Source organism: Centropristis striata, chromosome 10 (assembly GCF_030273125.1).
Source record: "Centropristis striata isolate RG_2023a ecotype Rhode Island chromosome 10, C.striata_1.0, whole genome shotgun sequence".
Classification (NCBI taxonomy): domain Eukaryota; kingdom Metazoa; phylum Chordata; class Actinopteri; order Perciformes; family Serranidae; genus Centropristis; species Centropristis striata.
In genome coordinates this window covers 38,873,821-38,900,211 of record NC_081526.1, presented here as the reverse complement: position 1 = coordinate 38,900,211, position 26,391 = coordinate 38,873,821, and the positions used below count along the sequence as shown (strand labels likewise).

General features: G+C 40.2%; 1 protein-coding gene across 4 annotated transcripts in view; it reads left to right on the top strand.

Moving 5' to 3' along the window:
* The window catches only part of kdm6a (lysine (K)-specific demethylase 6A), a 54,797-nt gene that overhangs the window by 6,878 nt on the left and 21,528 nt on the right, over nucleotides 1–26,391 (top strand). For all 4 annotated transcript variants that reach the window (XM_059342553.1, XM_059342551.1, XM_059342552.1 and 1 more), the window contains exons 5-15: nucleotides 2,743–2,801; nucleotides 9,235–9,355; nucleotides 13,287–13,341; nucleotides 13,829–13,863; nucleotides 16,812–16,905; nucleotides 21,859–21,985; nucleotides 23,027–23,125; nucleotides 24,063–24,282; nucleotides 24,662–24,802; nucleotides 26,076–26,168; nucleotides 26,252–26,329. In XM_059342553.1, coding sequence (XP_059198536.1) covers nucleotides 2,743–2,801; nucleotides 9,235–9,355; nucleotides 13,287–13,341; nucleotides 13,829–13,863; nucleotides 16,812–16,905; nucleotides 21,859–21,985; nucleotides 23,027–23,125; nucleotides 24,063–24,282; nucleotides 24,662–24,802; nucleotides 26,076–26,168; nucleotides 26,252–26,329 — 1,122 coding nt within the window. The remainder of the gene's footprint in view (nucleotides 1–2,742; nucleotides 2,802–9,234; nucleotides 9,356–13,286; nucleotides 13,342–13,828; nucleotides 13,864–16,811; nucleotides 16,906–21,858; nucleotides 21,986–23,026; nucleotides 23,126–24,062; nucleotides 24,283–24,661; nucleotides 24,803–26,075; nucleotides 26,169–26,251; nucleotides 26,330–26,391) is intronic.

Below are 26,391 nucleotides of genomic sequence, written 5' to 3'. Positions count from 1 at the left end.
GTCTAGCGTGGCATTTATATTGTGATAAATGCATTTTCTGTTGTCTCATATTGTCCAAAGTTTATATTAGTTTATTGAGGCCTTGATACCTATCCAGTTTGGATCCTAACATTGCCTTTGCTTAACAAAGGTAATAGAGTAGCACTCGTTACTCATTTATCTTGGCTGCACAGGTGGATTTAATAATGTTTTAGTATTATTTGGAAAAATAAGCCTGGGTTTAGATTGCCTACAGTTCCTGTTCATGGCCTGGGGTTAAATGATCCAATCAGCTGTGATATGATGGCGTCCAGCCTGTCCTCTCCGTGCTCTCTGTTTGGATGAATAGGCCCTTTTGGTTTGATGTTTCACTGTTTGGAATGCCCATTAAACAGAGGTGCTGAGAGCTGGATTCTGATCAGACCTGACAGCTCCGGGCTCCTCGGGATTACAGATCTGCACAGTGAGGTGAGGGTGTTAGCTCCCACCCTCTGCTAGATAATGGAGCAGGACAGACTTCTAGTGGTGGCAGCAGTGATGTAGAATAGCCTGAGCTTGGAGCCCAAACAGGGTTTTTTTTATTGGCCAGAGCGAGGGCTATTTTAAGGGCAGGGAATGTGTCAACATAATTACTCTGCTGTTGAAAATATATTGATTTATTCTAGAGTTGTTCTGATTCCGATACCAGTATCGGAAATTGCTCTGATGCTGCTGAAAATGCTGGCATTGGTATCGGCGAGTACTGGAGTCCAGGCACCGATCCGATACCACGTAATTTATTAAATTAGTAATCTATTTGCTGGTACGCTCCGTTAAGCTCTGGCACAATTCTTCTTCGCCGCTGTTAAAACAGCGGCGTTGTGCTGCAACCTGCAGCTGTTTTAGAGGGAAGAGGAGCTCCAATTTCAGACTTTTTAAGTTCTGAATTTGAGTTTAAATTAAACACACCATACGGCGTTAAATTTAAAGCAAAGACATGTAGCTTTCAAAATAAGAGCTCATGGATGTGTTAGCAGAGTCCACCACAGATTTTACAAGATGACTGTCAAAATAAGAGCCTTAAATAAAACATAGAAGAACCCTTATTCTCCTTTACAATAATTCTCAAAAAAATGCATTGATTAAGATGGAATAGTGGCATTAGAAACGGCAAGAGGCACCAAATTTAAACTTTTTAGGGCAAAAATGTTCTCCAGGGGGAGTATTCCCTCGGACCTCCCTACTTTGTTTGAGTCCCCCCATCATAGTCTCAGTAAATCTTGTGTGAAACGCTGGTTCCAAAGGCTTGACAGACTGTACGGACAAGAAATTTCCCAGCAGTATGTTCAGGGTAATGAAAGGAGGAGAGATGTTTTTGGGTCCTTCATTGAGTCAGCTTCAATTCAGTAAATTTGTTTGGCTGCACTGGGAATTTCATGCACAAACTTCCATTTATTTGTGTTAATATGTTGGTTGTTGTCTACACTACAGTTTATTTAAAAATGTTTAAATAAAACATATTTGGGTTAAGGCATGGAGTGGAAAAATAACTCATTGAGGTAAAATCATTTGCTGACAGCTTCGTCCCCCCAGTTCAAAAATCCCATCTGCGCCCTGCCCACCAGTAAGACTGCGACATGTAACGTGTGCAAAGATAAAATCTCAAGGGGTGGCACGAGTGTTAAGACAAATTTAAAAAAAAAAAACGGAAAAAGAAGGACGAGCCGCAGGAGCAAACTCTGGAAGATACCTTCCAGCGACGAGAAAATTTCCCCAGAGACGTAAAAGCAAACAAGATAACAGACAAAATCCTGGAATTTATTATCCTTGATGACCAACACCTGTCTGTTGTCAAAAATGTGGGATTTCGCCGTTTAATTACAACAATAACCACAATGATAATCATATCACAGTCATGCAAGTGTAGTATGATATATTTTTTTTATTGCTATACTCGGTATCGGCCGATACCCACAGCACAAGTATCAGAATCAGTATCGGGAGGGGAAAAATGGTATCGGAACATCTGTAATTTATTCTCAGTGAGTGAGGAAGTGTGACTTATCGGCTGAATCTCACTGCAGCTGTGTAATTCTACTTACTCTAATCTTTGTATCATGCGTTATGTCTGTTATCTGGTTGTTCACTTAATGAAATAAAACTGATTACTATGAAAAAGAACAGAAATTCAGTTGGATCTGTTCATCTGCCACAGGCTATAGTGCGAGAAGTCAAAACTAAATGCTGACATTTTAAGACCTGATTTAATTATTAAAAACAATTTGAAACTGACAGAAAAAAGGCAACGCTCATGTTTGTACTGGGACGTTGTCTTGGCAATTTTGTGCTCTTCAACAGGACATAATGTAATTCTGGTACATACCCATTGCTCTTTCTCAAATGTCTTTTTTTATTACAATTTTATGTTAATATCAATATATTAACATGCACTGTCCACTGCTTGATTGTTGTTGAGTAAACTTGTTCTAGGTGTCTTGCATGGGGGTTAAGATAACAAAAGCCCCTGTACTGAATATGTACAGTAATAAGTTCAATTTTTAATACATTTTAATGGCTTGTTACACAAGGAAAAACATTTCTCGGATGAATGTATAAATTGGTGTGCAGTATGCATCATAGAACTAATCTGGCACAAAAAAGGAATTGGTGTCAAGCTTTTACACAAAACATTTCGTATACATTTCGTGCAGTAATCTCTATATTGTGCTGAGAACATTTTATATGCTGCTTTTTGTTACAATTTTCCATCACTTTTTTTTTCAGAATGCTGCCTTTTTATATGGCCTTGGCATGGTTTACTTCCATTACAACGCATTTCAGTGGTAAGTGTTTTTATCTTTCTTTTAATTGCATGCTTTACGTCAGATGAATATTGATTTTCTTTTCAATTTGGACAAAAATCTGGTAGACAGTCTTCAAGATCCCCTCTGACATTTTGGCAAAAACATGCTTGTTTTCTGAGTAGGTTTATTACATTGATAAGATCATTTCATCTCTGAGTGTTCAGTAAAGAGTCGTCTCCAGCCTAGCTTAGCACAAACACTGAAAACTGTGCGTATTTAATATGTGTACCCATAAACAATGATACCGTGTGGCATCTGAGCTCTCTGTGGCGTCCTGTTAACCTAAGACTAAAAAAACCTTTAAAAAAATGTTCTCAGGAACCATAGAGCTTCTATTTTGAAAGTATTTTAGTTATACTTTTCTTGTTATCTTAATTTGATAATTGTTTATGGAGCTGGCATAAAAAGAACGTCACTGCATATTGTACTGTGTATGTTTGTGTGAATTTGGTTTGGCGAAAACTGTCCAAAGCTGCCTTAAATAGCTGGTTGGAAATGTCACTATTATAAAAATGCTCTGATAGAAACAAGACTTATGAAATATAAAGCCTACTTGCATACTTCAGGGTCACACACACAAAGTTATTTAAGTGACACCCTCCCATCACTGCACCACCCTGTGGCTGCACCGCCTGATTCTGACCAAAAAACAACACCTTAAATTTGACTTGGTTAGAAGTATTTGATTATATATTCACACCAACATTCAGCCTTAAGGCCCTTTCATACTGCTGTTTCTAGCCGCGATATTTACGCGGTGGGACTGTTGGAAGCAGAATCACTATGAATCGGCCAAGCTGGCAAGGCCTAAACTACCGTATTTTCCGCACTATAAGGCGCACCGGAGTATAAGCCGCAGCAGCTAAATTGAATGATGTGTACATATATAAGCCGCACTGGACTATAAGCCGCAGGTGTTTTAATGTTTAATTACCATATGTAAGGGTTCGTGCACAGAGGGGATTGTGGGGAAAGAGATGGCTGCTTGAGGAAGCTTCTTTTACAGCCAGATTGACTGTCTTTAACTTAAAAGCTGCATCATATGCATTTCTACCTTTGTTTTCCATAATGAGGGTTTGTGCATGAAAACTTCCTTTGCACAAACTATCTCACTCTCGTAATGTCGTTCTGTCTCTCGTTCTGTCTCTCGTACCACTCTCGGTTTCACTTTTACTTTTGCGCGCTACCTGTTTCACTCTTTTCCGGCGCCCTGCCAGATTGGCTCGGGGTCCTTCGTCTGCCGCTGATTACGACACACAAAACGCTACGGCACGGCGACTCCGACAAACTAAGTAGCTTTCGACACAAATACGCACAGACAAGTGAAAAATAGCTTAAAAGTATCTATATATCTCTATATATTTATATATATATACTTTTAAGCTATTTTCCGATCTGGCAGCCGGGCCGATCTGGTAGTACACCTGCCTCCAGCTGTTCCTGCTGGAGCCCGCCGCTCCTCGCGGACCGGTCATAGAGCCCATAGAGTTAAAGTTGGTGGACTGTAACCTGTAAAATCCATAGATTTAGGAGGTAACCTGTGGCATATTTACCCAAACATGTTGGACATGTGCGTGACAACAGCCAATCAGAATCGACCTTTTCCTGCTGCACTTCTGTTTGTAAGTTGCCGGAGAAGTAAACAGACCTAAACACGGAGCTGAGGGCAGTGAAATAGATGTCAGCCATGATTTGGAGCAATAAACCAATGAGGAACAGGTAAATGTCGGGAAAGAGCAAAGAAATTGTAATCTATCTGCCGCTCTATCGAGAGAAAACTAACATTCACAGCACGGCAATTCAGCGCCGGAACGTCTATGATGCATTCAAGAGCGTGGAACATATGAAAACTTGCAGAGAAACAAGTTATTACTAAATGGAACTTAGTTCAATAAACAAGTTAACCAAACATTAACAGCGTGGGCTTTCCAACAACAACAAAGCTGTTAAATCATTTGAAGAAGTACCACCCAAGTGATTATGTGGAAAGCGTGAAAATGCTGCTAGCACACGTAACATTAACAGTTCAGCCACTACTAGTGGAACTAATCTCTAGATTCTTTAGTTTTCAGTACAGTTGCTCTAAAACTGGCAGTTTAAGAACAATGTAAAAAATCATGATGATAATATTGTGATATTTTTTTTGCCATATCGCCCAGCCCTACTGCAAGCTAAATAGTTTGTGGTCATCAAGGCTGAAACAAGCCTTTTATAGGCTTATTTGATATGCAGGAAAGGAGATCAGAGCATGTGTTGGCTTTTATGGCCATGTGTTGTTTTGCACTTGATTAATAAGAGTCAGATTCAGGTAATGCTCTCTGTTTCTCACTGACTACACATCTGGATCAATGTGGACAGTCTGACGGTTTCTCTTCCCACGTTGAGCTTCTTTGGGTATCTTACTGACTTCTCAGTGGTATTCTGCATTTCCTACTGCTTGAGAATTAACATATTATTGGCGTGTTACCATGGAATGCAGTGGGGGTGTTTGTTGTGCAAATATATGACAAGCATTGACATCCGTTACATTAGAAATAAAAAAACAGCAGCTGGGAAATACTTTTTGTGAGACTGTAGTCGTCATGTTTAGATAAAGGCAGATCATATGAGAAACAATGCACCAGTGTGTCCTCAAATGAACCTTGAATATGAGGTAGTAGAGATAAGAGACGGCTCTCCAGTATCTCCAACTGCAACAGCTGACTGGGGATTATCTGTCTTCTGCTGCTTCCTTTGTGCCTGTTGAGCATCATTTTTCTGCTTTACCAAAACAGTACATTTCTTTGGTCTATTTACTTAGTTTAAATCAAGTTTTTTTTATTATTTAAAACCATGCTGTTCATTTGAACACTGCTCAAATTGGAAAGCTTCCAAGAAACCTCCCAGTTGATGAGTCCATTAGCTCCCTACCAGTGGGGAGGATTTTACTATATTTGTTCTAGTTCTAACAAAATCCAGTAATTTTATCGTTATATGTCCCTGTGATGTTGTCCAGGCCACATCAGCCTCCTCAATAGAAGCCCAGGTGGGCCCTTCACCCACTGTGGCTCAGGTTCTCCAGGGGATTGTGCTGTCAAACGTGCTTTTTATCATACAGATTTCAAGGCCATTTTGGGCATCATGTGCAGTGAGCCCCATCACTCTGTCCCACAGGGAGCAGAGCCTGCCTTTGGCAGCTTTGAAACCACTGAACCACTAGTAACTACAATTTATGATTTTCATCACTCTTTAAATTTTACAAATATTAGAGGGGTGTCCTCTGCCCATTCTGACACTCAGAACTGGACACTTGAAATCTAACTAAATGTCAGTTTTGTTTAATCATTACACCTGTGAATTGTCCTTGATTACTGTTTAATTTGTTTAGTGTATTTGGGTGTAAACCATTGGTTGTCTGACATGGATTAGAGCTGACAATTTTATTCTTGGAAACTGTAGCTTGAACTACAATGTCCAGCTTGGGATTGGAAACAGTTTTCTCATTCTCAGGCAACACCATTTAATTTTCCACTAAAGCTGTGTCCTGCTGCATTGGCAGGTGTAATAAGCTAGCAGTTCAGACTGCCCTGGTTCTGACCCTGAGCTAGTTCACCTTCAGGTCCTGACACCTTTTATTTCTACTGGTTTGCTGTGAATTTCCTCCTCTTTTCTTTTTACCCAATGCTGCCACTCTATCTCATCCATGACCTTGAAGGCCTCCAGTGTTGTTGCCCTGCCAAGTTTGTATGCCCCATCACTGAGGCCTGAGGAATGTGTTAATGGGGGAAGGGAGGGTGTCATGTTGGGTTCACGAGGAGGGATTACGTCACCGTTGGGCCAAGGCCCAGAGGAATGCTGAGCTGTCAAATGGTGAATGTTACTTCACAGGGCTGAAGTGCTGCTCACGCCGGCCAATCAGCCAGCCTGTCATTATGAGCTAGTGATGCTATTTAAACACATTTGTTTAATGGAAATTGGCAAATTTAAATGTGGGACATTCATGTCATGCAGTCGAAAAATAGGGCACCAAATCGAATTCATGTAACGGAGCCAAACTGTGCTGTTTGCTTGGCCTATTTGGAAAAATGTGCATTTGTTTTGCTGTCAGATGCCCCATTCTAAAGGAGTGTGTAGTTCTTGGCTCATCTTCTGGCCTTACGCAGTGTGTCACAACCTATTCTGTCGAAGAGCTGTGCTCTCCAAGCATTCACTTTAGATTTTGCCAGTGAGAGAGGAGCGGCGGAGCAGAGGGGAGGCAGGGAGGGAGGGACCAGATAAATGAGGAGGAGGTGCAGGGAGACGGGGAGGAGGGGAAGGGGGCAATGAGTTCAGTGTGAGTGGAGGGCACCCAGTCAGCAGTGAGCTCAGTGCTGCTGCTTCATACAGGAGAAAGGCTTCATGCTGACATGCAATTGCCATTGTTGTCATAGCTACACAGTGAGTGAGTTCAATTGGAAACTCATGTTTGTTTTTGTTTTAATATGCTCTTGTCCTTGTGGAGAAGTTTATTTTGTTTATTGGTAAGAGAGGAGTCGATTATATTTAGCATGTGCTGCACTTGTGAAACCAGCCTTGTGCTCATAGAGGATATAAACTCTGAATGTCATTCATTGGTAAACATGAATGATGCGGTATTTTGATTAAATACCAATGTGAGTCTTTTTATTTCCACCAAATGGAACCAATGTCTCTGGGTCAATATAACCTTTAACACTTTAACTATTTCTTAAACTGTAAGAGGTGAAAGACTCAGGTGACTTGATTTTGCAAACAAGAGAACAAAACATTTATTTAGCCGTAACTAATCAATGTTAAATTCAGCAGTTGTCTGGTTAATGAGCTAATGTTGTTTGCTGTTGACTACAGCTTATGATACGCCAAGAAACCTCACTTTATCATGTTGTTTGAAAAGAGTGGGTAATGGATTGTTTTCTGTCTTTTTTTTTTTTTATTAGCGACACGTTGATAATCATATTTTACCATGTGAGCAAGTAGTAACCATCTAACTCTGTTGAGTTTAAATTTTCTGACAGCTGTTGGTCAGGGAACAGGGCATTAAATCTTCCAGTTAAACTTTTAAGCACCTCCATAGAGCTGTTATAAGCTTATCATCTGAAAAGCCCTGAATCAAGATGTCAGGGATTTGGGGCTGTGAAGTAATTGTCCATACAAACTGGGAAACTAACATTAGCGAAAGTGCAGACTCGGTTAAAACAGTTAAAACATTTATGTGACACAAAGTTTGCTTGTCAATTTTAAACATTTTAAGTGAGCGGTGGACTTGTTTGGGCTTTTTCTTCTGTCTCACTTTGACACACACTTCGCCTGAGCTTTCCAGTTATATTTATTCCATCACTGCATACTATTTAAAAAGTAAGTAGAGCCCATGAAGTAGCACCAATTCCCTTTACCTTGCACCATGGATATTTACAAGTAGATTGGTTTAAATCCTCCTTTAAACCAATGCCTGGAGTGCCTCAAGGCTCCGTCCTGGGCCCTCTATTATTCTACATATATCTCCCTCTTTCGTGTTTGTCCCCACTAACACAACACAATTGGTCAAACATAATCCTATCAGACCGATGTGACTGGCTCCCCTCAAAACGTTATTCAGTTAAATTCAGATAAATTGTAGCCATCATTGGTCCAGACCCCTCTACGGCTCAGTGTTCCTGCAAATTATTAACAATATCTTGAGAAAGAGACCTGTTTTTTAATCCTCCAATCTAAATTCTGCCCTCCGTGCTTTCATTACAGCCCTCTTAGACTTCTGTAACTTCCTGTATTTCTGTCACAACTTCTCCAAACTGCAACTAGTTCAAAACGCTAAGACGACTCACAATATCCAATAGAAAAGACCACATAACACCTATTTCAGCATCTCTACACTGGTTACCTGTATGTTTTTTTAGCATGTTTGGGGCTGGCTGATTAAACCAATATTATTAACACTCTATGAGCCTGAATACCTCTTGACATGCTGCAGAGGTCAAGGCCCGGCCATGGCGAAGAGAGAGGAGACTGGCCTTTGGAGTCATTTTAGCTTCATCCTGAGGGGAAGGATGCATTTGCACCTTGTCAACATCTGACTAGAAATCATTTCAAACAAGATTTCACTTTGTCTCCGGGGCATTTTAGTTGTATTTACACTTGTCATATCTGCAAGCTAGTCATAGTCGAACCTAAAACATTGCATCAATGTTGAAGTATAGTTGAGTCATATTGCAATATTTGCAATATTGCTGAGCTCCAATGAATGTTTGTGAAACCAAACATGATTCCAGCTGATTAAAAGTCTGTCGGTAAAAGAATAAGGCTGATATGACTGTAACAAGATTTATTATTCTCAGATTATTCGTTAGTTTTGCCCTAAACATTCGTATACATTTCTGTTTTAATTAAACATGTTCTGTTTCTGATTTTTATTTTTCAGGGCAATCAAGGCGTTCCAGGAAGTGCTTTACATCGACCCCGGCTTCTCGAGAGCTAAAGAGATTCATCTGAGACTGGGACTCATGTTTAAAGTCAACACAGACTACGAGTCAAGCTTAAAGGTAAATCTAACATAGTTGGAAGTATTCTCAAATAATAGTGTAATAGACAGAATGAAAGGGGAGTCACTGTTTTAATTTAGGTTCAGGCCAAGCAGAGCCAGTTATCAGCCTGACATCAGAGTTCACTTTCAACTGCACATCTTGTGACTTTTCAAGATCGGATTATTTTGTGGCATAAATGACAAAATTAGGGATGCAATGATTATTATTTGGAGTGATACATTGATTTTACATTATGCTCAACTTCACTGTTCAAAAGATTTTGTTTGTGTTGAAATTGATTGAAATTCAGTTCAGTTAAGTTTCCAAAAATATTTGTTGAAATACAAGATTAAGTTTTATTAAAATATTCACTGTGGATATAAAGTTGAGAGAAATAAACAGTTAATGCAGAAACTTTCAGCTGTAATTCCATACAGAAATATTGTTATTTCAGAAAAATCATATTTAGTAAAAGCTGCAGACCAAGTTTTACAAAATCTAAAATTGATCTTGAAACACATTGTTCATTGGTTCTTTTTAATACTGTGTGTTTGAAGTGAAGGATAACAACGTTAATGCGGTGGAATCATTTTCTATTCATTCTAGTCTGCATTGTACACCTGATGTGCAGTGATAGAAGCCTCTTTCCTGCCTAAACAGACTTGACCTCCTGAGTCCTCAGATAAACAAAAGCGGGTGGATCATCTGTCCCGTCTGTCTGAACTAAACCCAGTCTACTATCTCCTGACACCTGTGATGTCCAGGCACTAACCAAGGGCTTTCTGAATGGAGCCTATGGATCTATTGTTGTCTGAGAGTCCTGCTTCCCTTTAGGCACAGACTGCTATCTGATCCGGGGCTTTGTCCTGCTCCAGACATTCTGTCACAGGAGTTTTTTTATTATGCATTTTAATTTATCAGCAAAGTATTGAGCCTTGTTTTGCATTTAAACTCGGAGACATAGAATAATTCCTGTAAATTCTCTTATTCTGTTACTGATTAAGGGAAGTATGTTTCTCTGACCAGCAGTTTCAAAAAGCCAACTAAATATATATATATATATATATATATATATATATATATATATATATTCAAACTTTGAACCCAGTATTTCAGTACAGTTGGAGATTAACATGCTACAATATTAGTATTGTACAACTTGTAAGATTAATTTCCAGTGGTGGCTGCGTTGGATTGTTTCTGTTGGATCAGCAAAGTTTCTATTGCTGGCCACCAGCCCTCTGTAACCCCCGGCGCTGGGGTTTGTGCTGGCTGAATTTGAGTTGCTGCAGACACTAACTGAAAGTCCTTTTCTGGAGCTGCTGTCAGCCTGGTGAAGTTTTCTAGGTGAATTCTAGTGTAATTTTCTGTCTGATAAACAGAAAGAGAAGGAGAGCGTAGCAGTCAACGCCTTGCATGCAGCTCTACAATAAAATTAACATTTCCCTATTTTAAATTGTAAAGAAAAGAAAAATCTATGTAGCTTTCAATGGACCGCTAAACATACAATTTGAATGAAGGGATTATTGAATTTTAAATATTTGCGAGTAGCATTTGTAGGCTTGTGATGTTTTAAAATATAGTGACATAGACATTCAAACCTTCATTCAGAAACATCAAAAGAACCTTTGAATGTAATGAATGACATTTGGTAGAGCCCTATAGTATTTATTGCAAAGCTATTACAGTGGATGGCAAGTGTTCATGACACTTAAGTCTAGAGTGTGTAGTGTCTGGGAGATGATGCACAGTGTATAAATCCCTGTGTGATGATGCTTCTGCTGGTACAGTATTGAGTTAAGTGGGCTGCACGTGCTGCACGTCCACACTCTGTCTTGGATGCACCCCTCCCTCTTAGTAGTGGCTCATTGCCAGACACACACACACACACACACTACACACACACACACACTACACACACACGGCTGCCCCAGTTATCTACAGGGAGGGGTGGGAGCACGTTCAGAGGAGCTGAGATTGAATAAAGGTAGGAGAGGGAGAAATGAGAAGGGAAATAGAGAAACTGTTAGAAGAGACTGTTTGCTGCAGATGATGGTGAGTGTTGGGATGAAGGGATGTAGAGACTGTGTTTTTCATTCTGCTTCATCTTCATTCATATCTCTTTTCTGTGAAGTGATTGTTTGATGGAGAGATGCCTGCTGTTTCTGAGAATACATTTCAACCTAATTAGAAGCCAGCAAATGCAGTATTCCATTATAATCTCGCCTAACTTCTCCACCTCCTTTCCCACCATGTACTCAAACATTCCTTCAGTGGCTGCTCATGAAGACATGAGTGTGTTTGCATGCTGTATATTGGTAAGGTGATGAGTTGGCTGCCTTGTAACCATAGAGAGGAGCTTTGAGCTGAGGAAGGAGGTGAGATAGAGGGAGGGACGGGGGGAAGACGGGGAGAGGTGGTGGTTGCTGCCTGCTCCAGCTTTGAGGTATTGTGTGTCATCTCTCTCTGCACTCTCCACTGCAGCCGTCTGCTGAATAGTAATCAGTGACACCAGGAAAGAAGAGGGGGAAGGAGGGGGGAGAGAGAGAAAAAGAGTGAGTGAGAGAGAAAGATAGCAGTGAGAGAGAGAGTGAGGAAGGAGAGACATGGGGAGGGAGGTGGAATGCCAAGCTGACAATCCTGCTGCATTATCTGCCTGGTGGCAGAGCAAGTGTGAAAGAGAAGGAAGGGAAGGATAGGAGACACAGGGAGAGATCTACAGGAGGATGCAGAGGGATTCCAGCAGGAGTGTGATGTGCCAGCCATCTAGGTAACGCGTGAGAGAGTGAGTACATTCTGACATTTAGGCATCTGGCTGTGATGAGTGTGTCTGATGTTCTGATGGCTCATCGCTCTGCTTAAAAGGACTTTATTCTAAGCAAGGTGCCTCTGTGTGTTCGTGTGTGTGTGTGTGCACGTGTCAGCCAAGATGCCATTCTGATATGTGGTTTTAAGGTTCCAGCCTTTTCAGCGTGTCTTTTTCCATTCTTAGAAGAAATCCACTCCAGTTTGACCGGTAGTAGTAGTACAGCAGCACCACCAGTACAGTCTGTTCTCTCACTTTGTGTGCTAGATTCTTGTGTGCAGCTCCAGGTTTCAGGAGGCGCTAATGTTCAGTGAGTTTTTAACTGACCCAGATAAGAGACACTGGTGGTTGTGGTGATGCCTCTTTTCTTTTTTTAATGCATGAACCTATGTGTGGTTGTATTAGTGCATGGTGCAGCTTTTAGTAGCTGTCACCTTGAAGCCACCTATGGGTGCATGAGTATTCCCTTCACAGATTATCAGGATCAGACACCTCGCTTGGAATTTAATGGTTTTCACTTCATCTGCTCAGGTGCCTTTTAGCTGCTGGTAGGAGGATTTAAATCTTTCTGTTGCACTACAGTGAGAGTCAGAATGGTGGTTTGCCATTATGTCAACATTTGAGGGGAGTAATAGAGTTGTATGGCAGACCCAAAGGGGGTCAGGGGTGATCCAGAAGAGGAGCTCCAGATAGTTTCCTGTGTAGCTGTGTGATGTACTCCAGGGCTAATCTGTTCAGTGACCCTGGATGAAGATACCGGCTAGTAGCGTGCCACGCCTTGGCAGCCAGGCTAAGCCTCTGCAGACATCTGTCTTACCCGGCAACTGTCTTTACACCACATGATGGGGTAGGATGCCATTATACCTGCTGGATATCAGTGTCTCGTTTTAAAGACTGTGTTGTCTGGTCAGGCTTGAGATCAGAGTGAAGATGAATGATCCAAAGACAGTAACATGTTCAGCCCCTCCGGCTATCGCTGTCCTCTCGTGTTACGGTCAGCAGGGTTCATTCATGAATTGTTGTGGATCGTTTAGTAAAGCAGATTGGATAGATGAGAATTTCTCCTGATTTCATTACAAGAATATCTTTAAAACTTTATGCATTTCTGCTAATAATGACATATCTTTTCTTTTATCTCTGCAGCATTTTCAGCTGGCTTTGATCGACTCCAATCTCTGCACTTTGTCCAAAGCTGAAAGTAAGTCCTGTCGTTCTAATAACCAGAGGGTAACCACACGGTAACCAGCCACACGCTGCTGCTGTGTAATGCAACATTAGATTTGATGCACCAGCTTGTTAGTTGTAGACGAGCATATTGAAAAGGCACAGGAATATTTCTACAGAGCAATTTTTCCTCTCTACTGCTGTTTCCCTGCTGACTCTGCCCAAGACTGGGGTTGCCTAGGAGACAGCACATGGCAAGAGAGAACTAGAAGTGCTTGTGAGCACATTGCACATACACACTGTGATTTCAGATTACATGCACACTCTGGGGAAACTGTCGGACTCCCCCTCCCATCTGTGCTCCATACTGTTTGCAATCTGTACCCACTGAGGTCCACGGGGTGCCTTTTTATAATAACCCTGATTTAAAAAAAAAAAAAAAAAAAAAAAAAAAAAAATTTTTTTACACAAGTTGAAAATCCTTTCTCATCTTTTCTTTGTTTTTGTGTTTTTTTCCACAGTTCAGTTCCACATTGCTCATTTGTATGAGATCCAGGTAAGCAATCAATTACAATTTTTTTATTTTTTTAAATATAGCTCATGTTGGACAAACTGTTTGCATGGTGTGTTCACTTGTGTGTAAAAAGGATGGGTTAAATGCAGAGGTTGAATTTCCCCATTGTGGAATTAAGAAAGTAATTCATCTTAATCTTAATCTTAATCTAAATCTAAGACCTTCCTTGAGGTTGAAACAAGTATTGTTCTCCCGTTTTCTCCTGAAGGCTCTATTTTGAAGTTTAAGAATTTTAGCATACTTCATAAATGCTTCTGGAGGGAATATTCTGCAAATTTTCGGTTGATACTAATATTTAGCATTTCTACTAGAACTTGTTTACATGCCCATGGCTGCTGCAGCTCTATTCACCAAACACTCACCAACACCTGTGTGCTCTGAGCTCACACACCACACACTCGCTTCATGCGCTTCACTTATAAGTCATAAATTTAAACCCAGTCTTATGTTTTTCTATCTCACTCACTTTGAGCAATTGGCTGACTCTGCTCTGTCTGATTGGCCAGGGAGTTAACAGCATGAATGTTTGGTTCCACTGAAAGGAGGAATTGATTACATAACACAGACACAACAGACACACGTGTGTCAAAGCAGGTTGATGCGAGGCTGCGAGCTAAGCTAAGTAGCACTAGCATGTCAGCGGTGTGGCAATATTTCACACTGGAATCTCACCATCATGCGCTCAGATGGCACTAGGGACGGAGGGGATATGTCCCCCAGATTGTGACAAACATCGTCGGTAAAACAGAGGATTAATGTTCCATTAGTTAGACTATTTACATTGCAACGTACATAGAGAGTCCGGCGGCTAATGGTGCGTTCAAGGTCTACACAAATGTCAGAATTTTTTATATTGTTCCGAGCTCCAAGTTCCGTCTTTCAAGTTCTGACTTTGAGTTTAAATTAAACACACCATACTGTGTTACAGTAAGAACATGACCCGCCTTCAAAATAAAAGCAAACACATGTAGCTTTCAAAATAAGAGCACATGGATGTGTTAGCTGTCAAAATACTTATCCTACATTACCACCCGTCACTCATTCTTTGTTCGGATAACTCTAACCCAAGGCATTCATTTAGGTTGCATCTCTTTGTCTTTTTTTTTTATTAACTAAAATCTATAAGCAGATGATTCTGTATTGATAGCATCAGTGTGCAGCCGCTCTGTAGCTGACTAGATTGAGTGTAGACGCTGATAAGAGGCCTGCAGCCCATGCTGTTCTGCTGCTGACACGCTCTTTTTACTGCACAGCTGGTGGAGACAAGAGGTTTAATTAGAACTTTAAAACATGAATGAACACATAGCCTCAAGGGGTGGGGAGAAAAATCATAGTATAGTATTGTGACAAACCTTTGTGGGCAATACTGTATTCAATTACAGATGCCAAGTATCTGTTTTATTGCTTTAATCATAAAGAATTTAAATACAAATTCAAGTTGTTGGTACTAGAATAATAAAATCAATTGCTATTTTTAGATGATTAATTTAATATTACTTTGGACTATGTAGACTGTGATATAAACAGCTTAGATAATAAGGATTATGCAATGTTTGTGACGAGTTGATCAGCCTGTCTGCTTTACAATCTGAGTAAAAACTTTGTCATTTGTACTGTATTGCAATATTTTATCACAATGCTCGGCAAATGTTTAAAATTGCCCTATTTTATATTATAGTAATACTGTATCATGATTCCCAACCCTAATAGCCTTCAATTATAATTGGTGTGACCATGGTTTGAATGGAATAATGCACCTAAAAGTGTCCCAATATGGACAAATACTCGACACAGCAGACTGTGTTTGCACCTTATCACAGCTGTCAAGTAACAAAGTACAAATACTTTTCACTGGTTATCTAGTGAGCGGTTAGGCTAATGTACAGCTCAGTTGCTCAGCTCCTCCACATGTCTCTGGTTGAAGCAAAAAACTCCACTGTAGCAGCAAACTGTTGGCAGACTTTGCATGAGGTTAATTGCTGCTCCGCTTCAGACTTTTTAAAACCGAACCAGTTCCAGATAACGGAGCCGAAGCCCCGTTTAGGAACGAGCTCCTCGCTGCCTGGCGGCTCTGCTCCGCCTTCTGCCATTGTTGTTTATATTCAACACGTGTTGGGCTGCCACTAACATACGTCATCAATGGGAATTTAATTTATCGTTTTTGTTGTGGGATGACATATTCTCACTGTGGGGAATGTGTTTGACGATATATCGTAAACGATAAGATATCGCTCATTCCTATTGTGTCATATCAGTGTTTGTCGTCTGGCCCAGACCGGATTACTGACAGTCATCAGTCCAGGCAGGAAGGAACCACTAAGAGCCTCTCATTTATGTGCCCCTAGTGTCAATGCTTACCCTGAGGTGTCTTTATTGTGTGCAGACAGGAAGTCCAGGGTATGTCAGGGTACACACACACACACACACACACACACACACACACACACACAAATGGACATTTGGAGCTTTAGGGTCAGTCGAGATGTGGGCGGTTTGCTTTCAGAAGAGCTGATAACATTCAGCCTACGCACACACACGCCTCTACAGACGGGTTCAGACCCAAGGTCAATAAGGTCAACAAGTTAAAACAAACAGTGAGCTCACCTCCAACCAGCCAGCTCAGGTTCCCCCGGAAAACAAAGCGTGCACTGCGGTGGACACACATGTACACCTAAACGTGCAGACACACACACACACAGACACACACACAGACACTTAAACCTGCCAGACATGTTGAGTCTGGCCCGTCCACGCTGACCCTCCCCCGTGTGTGTGTGTGTGTGTGTGTGTGTGTGTGTGTGTGTGTGTCTGGTCATTACGAGTGTGAGGAGGTCTTGAGACTCTTTGTGTTTTATGGTTCTAACTGGACAGACACAAAGACCCTCCTGTCTGGCTTAAACAACCTCTGTCTCTTCTCATTCTGCCTGCAGAAGAAATACAGAGCGGCGAAAGAAGCGTATGAAAGTCTGCTGCAAACTGAAAATCTTCCTGCACAGGTGAAGGCGACCACACTGCAACAACTTGGTGAGTTTCCTTTTCTTTTACTGGCTGATGCTCTTACCTCTGAATTTGCTATGTGACAGATTTAAACTGCAGAAACTTCTTGTCACACAAACTGCAATGAAGAGCTCGTGCATAATACTTTGGTGCTGTTCAGGGTGGGATTGCATCGGTGCTGTGTGCTCTGAACTTTGGCTTTTTGTTGGTCAGGTGGTTCAGTGATTTATTTCAACATCACACAGCTTGTTTTCTGCTACTTTCTACCTGTTTTTCAAAGTCCTGGTTGGAGTGTGTGTGCTGCAACAGAGCGTTGTTCCCCTCCCCCATGCAGGTTGCAGACACACGTGCATATAAATGCAAAATTTTGTTGTGCTTGAGGATGAAAGTTGATTTAGCAAATGAGTATCATGCTGCGGAAACAAATTTCACTCTGAAATTAGAATGGCAGGGTTTGAATTTCCATTGCACATGCTTCAAGTTGATTTAACTTTATTGCATTTTATTTTTATTCATGGAAGATGTTGCAAATGTGACATACTTGTTGATCATCGGCTGACAAATGTGTCAGTATTTAACAGGGACAGGAGGAATCTGATTGTGCTGATTATGTGGGTCAGAGACAGAAGGCAGGAAGGACTAATTAAATTAGACAATCAATTTGGTCCATCTTATCTGTCTATGATGGGATGTTTGAGTTCAATAATCCAACTAAAAAACGCTAAAACAGTTTCATGGAAGGGTCAAGCAATAATTCTGCTTTGCTTCGTTACATCCTGATTCACAAAGATGCCGTAAGGTGAGCTGGTTTGTTTTCTGCACACCTGACTCGACTTATTCAATCACCTGAACTGGCACTCAGTTGATTTGTGTTACCAGCTGTGCTCTTGTTTGGTTCCAACAAAAACCTGCAGCCCCACCAGCCTTTTAATGGATCCATTGACACCCCTGATTTACAGTAGAAAGTCAATTTTATCACTTCATTTGAATGTATGGTTAGCATGATGTATGAACATCTAAATTATTTTTCATTAAACACAACCACTTCCCTGAGCTCCTGTTCTTTTTTTTTTTTTTTTTGTAATTTACTTTTTATTGGTTTTTGAAATGAACAAACAAACAATCAACATGAAGACCTATAGACAAATACAGAAAATATCAAAGAAAAAAGTAAAAGTGTACAAAAGGGGATTGGAAAACACCCAAAAATAAATGAATAAATAAAATAAAATAAAATTAAAAGGGAAAGGTACAAAGAAATGAAAGTATTCTGATCGTCCAATCTGAGATTACCTGAAATCCGGTTTTACGGTAGAGACATATGTAATCCATTTTTGCCAATTTTCAATAAATACCTCTTTTTGTGTTCTTAAATTGAAAGTAATTCTTTCAATTACAAAGATACTGTACACAATATCAATCATTCATCTGCACTAGGAGCCTGAGCTCCTGTTCTTTAACACTTTTATTTATTTGAACAAAAAGTTTTGTGAAAGTTAGGTTTGCTCTTTCCCAACAAGGAAAATTCACATTTGTTTGTTTGCTTTTGTTAATAATAATTTTAACTCTTAAAATAGAAACATATTTGAATAATTGTGTCTTTTTGTAGAAAAAAAACTTGTAAATTGGGTGTAGTGTGAAAAATAATAGATTTTATTTTTGGGGCATATCGCTCAGCTTTACGGGAAGAGTTTCTCTAGAGGCAGCTTGCAACACAAGGAGGTGCTAATTAATTAGAGTGATGCACAGCGACATGAGGTGAGAAGTCTTCATGGTAATGTAAATGTTCCATGATGTGTAGACAGCTCTGATAAATCAAGCCTCATCAACTGAGTTCTCTATAAAATGTTGCATCTTTGATTCTTTTCATGATATTGCTGGCATAGATTTCTCCTATACTGAATCTTTGAGCTGCCTTGTTTATAATTGACCCACAGTCTGCACAAAAGTGTGATTATATGATGCAAATTACACAAGAATGCAGGAGAAGATTGTTTTTTAAACAGTTTTGTGCTCTTGGGTGGCCCAAAGGGAAGCTTTCCATATTCACATAACATGGAGATTGACTGTTTATTACATTATTGTGTCAAATGTTTATCTGTGAGAGATGAGTGATTGCCAGGAAGATGTGATTTGCCTCATCTTTCCATATATGGTGAATAAAGCAGCAGTGAATTGTAGCTCCGAGGGTTAAAATGCGTCTGAATGTGGTTGTTTATCAGATGATCCTTTCTGCAGTCATTATTATGGATGGTACCCATGAACTCTTTGTCTTCTCCTTTCATCTACTGTTGTTGTCTCTGTAATGAAAAGATGTGATATTTCTTTAGGTGTCCTTCGGTTTTTGTAGAAAATTCTTTGAGCTTGAGCCTTGATTGTCTGCTACAGGTTCCATGAAAATGTGAATTTTATGATCTATATTGAAGAAAATGTGCCAGAGAAGTTGTTTGTTGGTGTTTGCTGTTTGCTGTTTGTTGGCCAAAAGTGAAGGTTTCCATATTTGCATGAAATACAGACGGCAGATAATTTGTAGCTCCAAGGTTAAATGAATATGAATGTGGTTGTTTATCAGATATTTTTTCTGCAGACAAGACTATGGATGTAATAAGTTGTAGCTGTGCAGCAATAAAGGTCCAATGCAACTCTTTGTCTTCTCTTTTCACTTCCTGTTACTGTTGGTGGCCAAAAGTGAAGCTTTCAAGTGTTTTGTTAAATCATGATCAGTAAGAAATTACTATTTTCCAGGATGATTTGCCTCATATTTTCAAATATGGTGAATAAAACGGATAATTGGTTGTAGATTCCAGGTTAAAATGATGATAAATGATTATGATAATTTGTGATGAGGTTGTAGAGTAAAATCAAGGCAGTTCAAAGTGTGATTATATGATGTTTATTGCAGAAGAACGGTTATTGAAACAGCCATGTGCCCTTTGTTGGCCGAAAGTGAAGCTTTCCATATTTGCATAAAATGCAAAAGTGCAATGCTGCACATCTGCAGATTTGTGTCAATTTCAGTCATTTGTGATTTGTCTCATGGTGTCCGTTGAATAAGTGAATAAAACGGATCATTTGTAGCTCCGAGGTTAAAATTAAGTTGCTTTATCAGATGATGATTTCCTGCACTGGTTATTCTCAAACTGTAGGCAGCTTTTGTGTTTGAAATGTGCTTTGAGGAAGAAGAAGAAGGGGGCGGGGGGAATAACAACAAAGACTAACAAGGTTGGCTTTGTGATTTTAAAGAATTCAGCTTCAAGATCACCTTGAAGGTCATATCTGAGAAAGTGTAGCAGCAGCCACGAGGTTAAATGAATACTTTTTCACAATTATTCTGTGTAAATGAAGGGAGATTTTCCATTTTTTCACCCTCCACTGTGCAGACAGACCCTTCACCCCCTCCCCAGCTCACCCAGTTGTAAAAACCAGACCCAGTCTGGTCTACTGGGGTTGCCATGGGGATCTGTGGAGCTTGCCACAGGTGTATAGTAGTAGAGGTCTGATTGCTTGAAGTCACTGTGCAGTGACGGGCAATTTACATCAAATAAACTGTGTGTCGCGTGTGTGTGCGTGTTTGTGTGTGTGTGTGTGTGTGTGTGTGCGTGTGTGCGTGTGTGTGTGTGTGTGTGTGCGTGTGTGTGTGGCACCCCCCCCTCCTCTTTATCTGCCTCTTTCCTCTCTTCCTCGTTGTTTACAAAGGTGAAGGCCACGCCTTTTGTTTTGTTTTTTAATCTAATCTAATCTAGGTGCAGTCTTACCTTTTTCATTATCTTAGCTTCAGGTACTTGAATCTACCAGTTTTCTTTGTTAATTATTATTCAATTCTCAATATTCTTCAATTCCTATTTCTGTTGTTGCATGTACAATCTGCTGCTCAATACAAAGCCATCTCTTCTGTTATAACCTTTTCCCACCAAAATTAGCACATATATGCAGGATTTTTTTAAGGTAATTGTTGCACGAGTGTGGCTGTCCTGTTTTACTAGTTCCCAGACTTTATTGAGATAATGCTCAGTTTAACAGGTCTAGGTTCCCTGTTATCCATAAATCACACCATTATGACTTTTTATGACTCCTTAAGAAAGACTTTACATTTCGGCTGATATATGACTTTACCATCTGTCCTGCAAACTAATGAAGATGTGCAACTTCACTTTGTACATCCCGAAACACTGCAAGTCAGCACATCAACCAAACCATTTATTAATGTGATTTAATCTGCTGTGTGTGAAACATGAAAAACTCATCAGAAGAACTAAGTGAATTGTTAAGTTTGTTTATATTTTAAATGGTTGAAGATAAGGCAAATAAAGTTTTCAACTGTTTACAAAACCTCCATTATCATTTTGTTAAATTTAGCGGAGTGGAAACATTACTCCTTCTAAAAGGTAATTTATGCTTTCATACGACTCATAAACAGTTAAAAATAATTTAACATAATTTTGGGTTAACTTTAGACCCATATAAAGTGAATTTGTGTGATTTATCTATTCAGAGTGAAAACACAAAGATGAATTAAGCAGAAAGTCAAGTCAAAGTTTATTTATAGAGCACATTTAAAAACAACCTCAGTTGACCAAAGTGCTGTACAGTTATTAAAATAGAATAAATCATAAACTGGGTATAAATAAAAACAATAAAAAGAATAAAATACTAAAAACAGTAAAACAATAAAATAAAATAGAATAATATAGTTATAAAAACTCAATCCAAAACAGAGTTAGAGATACAAAAGACAAATAAAAGGGTAAAAAAGTAAAAAGAAAGCCAAGGATTCTTGCCTAGCTGGGACTGAAAAACACTTATTTTGTTGCAGTCATACCAATAGCTCTAAAAAAAGAGCTGAGCCAATAATACCTGGTGGTGTGAATGCTGATAAGACAGAATACAGATGTCAGTGGGTGTTGGTGGGTTTTCTGTCTGGTGGAAGGAGTCATTGGAGGTGTTTGAGCCTTGATCTCCTGCTCTGCTCTTCTCTTCCAGGCTGGATGCATCACACAGTGGAGCAGCTGGGCGATAAAGGCACCAAGGACAGCTATGCCATCCAGTGTCTGCAGAAGTCTTTAGAAGCAGACCCAAACTCTGGCCAGTCCTGGTACTTTCTCGGCAGGTATGACAAAGAAGGGTGTGAGTGTTTGTGTGTTTTGCAGGGCTTGCTTCCAACCTGTCAAGAGACCAGATTACACTGTTTGTTTTACCTAGAAGCCATCTGCCAGTGTGCTGTGATGATAATAATCTTAGCAACGTGAGGTCTTTGTTGGTTGGGTATAGTTGGTGGTGATTAATGCCCCATTGGCCCAAATGGAGGCCTGTTTTTGTTGTTTTTTTACACCAAATCCTCTTGTTCCTGTGTTGTTGAATTGGGTTTCTCAGCAGCAGATAAGCATCCTAGGTGTTCCCTTGGCTTTGCTAGATCATGGTTATAAAAAGTAGTCTGTGTGGAACCACGTCAGTGTTCTGTTGTATCCTTTTTACATTAAGTAGTCTGCACAAGACCCAATAACTCTCATTAAACATTATTTACCATTGCATCACTTCACTAAAATCTGTAGTCTTGAACCTGTGCCTGCAGCTCACATGTGTCTCTGCACAGCTGCTGGAAGGAAAAAGGAAAGGAAAGGAAAAAATGCATTATTTTTAGAAATGCTGGTGCTGAAGTGGGTGAGCAACCCTGGCCACTGCTTGCATATTTTAATTGCATACTTTAACGAACTTTAAAGAAATATTACGTGGCTTTCCAGTGAGTTTTACTTGTTTGAGGCCTGATTTATTGCTGTCACAGTCCTGTGTTGGGCTGGGTGATATGGCCAAAATGATCTGTCTCCGTTCAGATCATTTCATAGCTCGCTGACATCACGATATACAATGTTTTCTGGTCGTTGATAGATAAATAGGTAGTCCTAGTCATTGGGTTTGATGTAAAACGGTCCTAAATGTAAGAAATGTTTTGTGTGAAAGGGGTCACAGATGCTAGTGAATCCTTGTCCGTGTAATAGATGACTCAAATTTGTAGGGAAAGTATGAATTGACATCAATGCAGCAAAAGTTTAGTTGCTCTGCATTGAACTACATTGATTTTGTGTTTGTGAGCAGATGTTTTACTGCTCTGTCTCTCATTTCTCCTTCCCTTTTCCTGTCTTTCCCCCTCCAGGTGCTACTCCAGTATTGGGAAGGTGCAGGATGCCTTCATCTCTTACCGTCAGTCCATTGATAAGTCAGAGGCCAGCGCTGACACCTGGTGCTCCATAGGGTAAGAACACAACTAAAGGTCACAAGCATAGGGAGAAATATCTGGTTCATAACAGTTCATCTGTTCAGGGGTGCTTTGTGCTCAGTGAATCGCAAAATACCTCATGGAGCTACCACATCTGCTGTTCCATAGAGCAGCTATTCTCAACCTTGGGGTCCCGACCCCAATTGGGGTCGGGAGATGATTTCTGGGGGTCGCCAAATCATTTTGGAAGTCAGCTCTGTCTCCACTGTGTTAAAGTGTTCATGTGTTGATGTGTTTTAGTCTTTTTGGTCACTTGATGTCTTTTTTTGGTCCTTTTGTGTCTTTTTGTGGTCATTTTGTGTCTTCTATTTGGTCAATTTGTCTTTTTTTGGTAATTTTGTGTCTTTTATTCGGCCTATTTGTGTCTTTTTTTGGTAATTTTGTGTCTTTTTTTGGTAATTTTGTGTCTTTTTTTGGTCATTTTGTGGTCATTTTGTGTCTTCAATTTGGTCAATTTGTCTTTTTTGTGTCGTTTTGTGTCTTGTATTTGGTCTATTTGTGTATTTTTTTGGTAATTTTGTGTCTTTTTTTGGTAATTTTATGTCTTTTGATCAATTTGTGTCTTTTTTGGAATTTTGTGTCTTTTTTTTGGTCAATTTGTGTCTTTTTTTGGTCAATTTGTGTCTTTTTTTTAGTAATTTTGTGTCTTTTTGTGGTCATTTTGTTTCTTTTTTGGGTGATCTGAACTGTGCATGTAAGATTGTGTTCAGTGAGCGGGGGTCGCGGACAACATGCATGTTAAATTTGGGGACGCGACTCAAAAACGTTGAGAATAGCTGCCACAGAGGACCGAGGGAGTGAGAGGATCTATAGCTAGATGTATGAAGGGTGGGATATGTCCTCTGAGAGTTTGGATGGCTCACAAAAATAAAGCAGGGCAGGAGAATCACCTCCCCTCTGCCTCTCCCTGCAGGGTGCTCTACCAGCAGCAGAACCAGCCCATGGACGCGCTGCAGGCCTACATCTGTGCTGTTCAACTGGACCACAGCCACGCGGCCGCCTGGATGGACCTGGGCACCCTCTACGAGTCCTGCGGCCAGCCGCACGACGCTATCAAGTGCTACATCAACGCTACGCGCAGCAAGGCCTGCCTCAACACTGCTGCACTCACACAGCGCATCAAGCTGCTGCAGGTAGGCCTCCATTTAACAGTGGTGTTCCCATCAACCAGCCCTGTTTGTTAGGTGTTGTGCAGTATTTTGGTGTGTGTGTTTATGTGTGTGTGTATTTAAGTGCTGTGTTTATTGCCAGGCATTGCTAAAACAATCAGCGTTTTAAAGATGCAGATTGTGCTTTTGTCATTTTGATTTCTGACCACTGAGATATGAATAATGATTCATATTGGTGTGTTTTAAACACATTTTTTCTCACTTGTAATTGTAAAGCATACCTTCATGGCATTGAACATTTCTGTTATACTCTGTACAGTTACTTAAAATACCACCTATGAGTAAGCTGTAGTCTTTGTAGTGACTTTCATGTTAAGTTTGTGTCTTACATAATTTCTCCTAGGCTCAGTTGTGTAACCTACAGCCAGGTAGTCTGCAGAATAAGAGTAAAATGCTTCCTAGTATTGAGGAGGCGTGGAGCCTACCCATTCCTGCTGAGCTCACGTCCAGGCAGGGGGCCTTGAACACTGCACAGGCACAGCAGGTGAGACCCAGTTCATACCAGAGACTACAGCCTCTTGGAAAGTACTTGAACTATCAATTCATGAGGACTCTTAAAGTTATGGCCTTGCTCTGATACTTTCTTATCTTCTATCTGCATCAGACAATACTGATGTTCCCAAACTCTGTGGCCAATATGGGCTGAAAGATAAAAGGGGAAACAGTTTGAAGGAATTGGAGCGAGGCCCATATTGCAATAATCTAATTACCAGAGTGTAGTTGACCTTCATAGTGCCTCTCTGTGTCACAAGACAAGTGTTTGAAATTATGAAGCAAAGCCACAAGGAGCTGGTTATGTCCCACAGCTCTTATCTTTAATGAGAAGATGCACAAGTGTGCAGTTGTGTGCATTACAAATAAACTTGACAAACTACAAAATGCATGCTTAATGGATACAGTAGATCAAGTAGATTGTAGTAGGCATGGGCGGTATCACTGTATTATGCTATAGAAGGATATGGGTATGATTGTTTTATTTATTTAACACAAATATCATTATATACCGTATACCCTGGAGAGGTAGTTTAACATTATGCAAACAAAGCTACCGCCCAGGCCTACTCATGTAACTTAATTTAAATCTTAGTGGTGCACATTAGATCTGAACCCTCACCATCAACATATCAGTTTTATTTAGTCCCCTTATTTTGCTTGTCAAACCTGTTTTCATGCAGTTTTGTTTATTATCTTTAACATCGACATCATTCTCTTTTGCTGAGAGTAACATCACTGCCATCATTAGCACCTGCTTGTTATGTACCATCACCAAACAGAGAAACAGCAGTAACAAATAGAATCATTTATGCTCATTTAATTGCTCCAATATAGACGTTTGAAGCTTGTAAATGATCTGTAAACATGTGTAAACAGCCAGTAAGGCACCAGAACACATGCTCTGCATGTCCAAACAACCCTTCACTGATGCAACTCATGTTGCATTATCCCACATCTTAACCTCAGCATGAATACTCTGATTATGACCTTAATCGACCTCTTTCAATTGGATTAAGGTGATAACACAAACCACATTTTAATCAGAGTATTGTCATACATGCAGTATTTAAATGCGCATATTGTTGTGCATGTTATTGTAGCATCAAGTTATTCCTTTAATGTCGTGCAAGAAAGTTTTTGGCTGTTTGTCCCCTTTTGAAACACCACATTAGGGCTCATTTTGAACTGTAGTTTACTTGAATATTTTTTTATTGTTAGTCCAGCTTGTCCTCACAAGTTGTCTCCCTTTGCTGGCTTTCCAGGCCTGTAAGGGGGAGGGGGGCCAGCCCGCCAGCAATCACACAGACCCCCAGGCCAGTCCTGCCAAGAGGAAACGCACTGCCAGCCCTGCTAAGGTACCGCTAAGAACAATAACATTACTATTCTGGGGGGAAATGGGAAGGTAAAGCATGATTTACAGTGTTTGTCTCTTTTTCAGGGTTCGGCAGACTCGTGGGCCAACAGCCCCAACCCTCAGCAGATCCCCAGCTGGTACCTGACGCCACAGAAGCTCCAGGTAGCAAATGATGCAAGTTCATATTATTTGCATGTGTCATATTAATAGTCTTTTGAAAAATG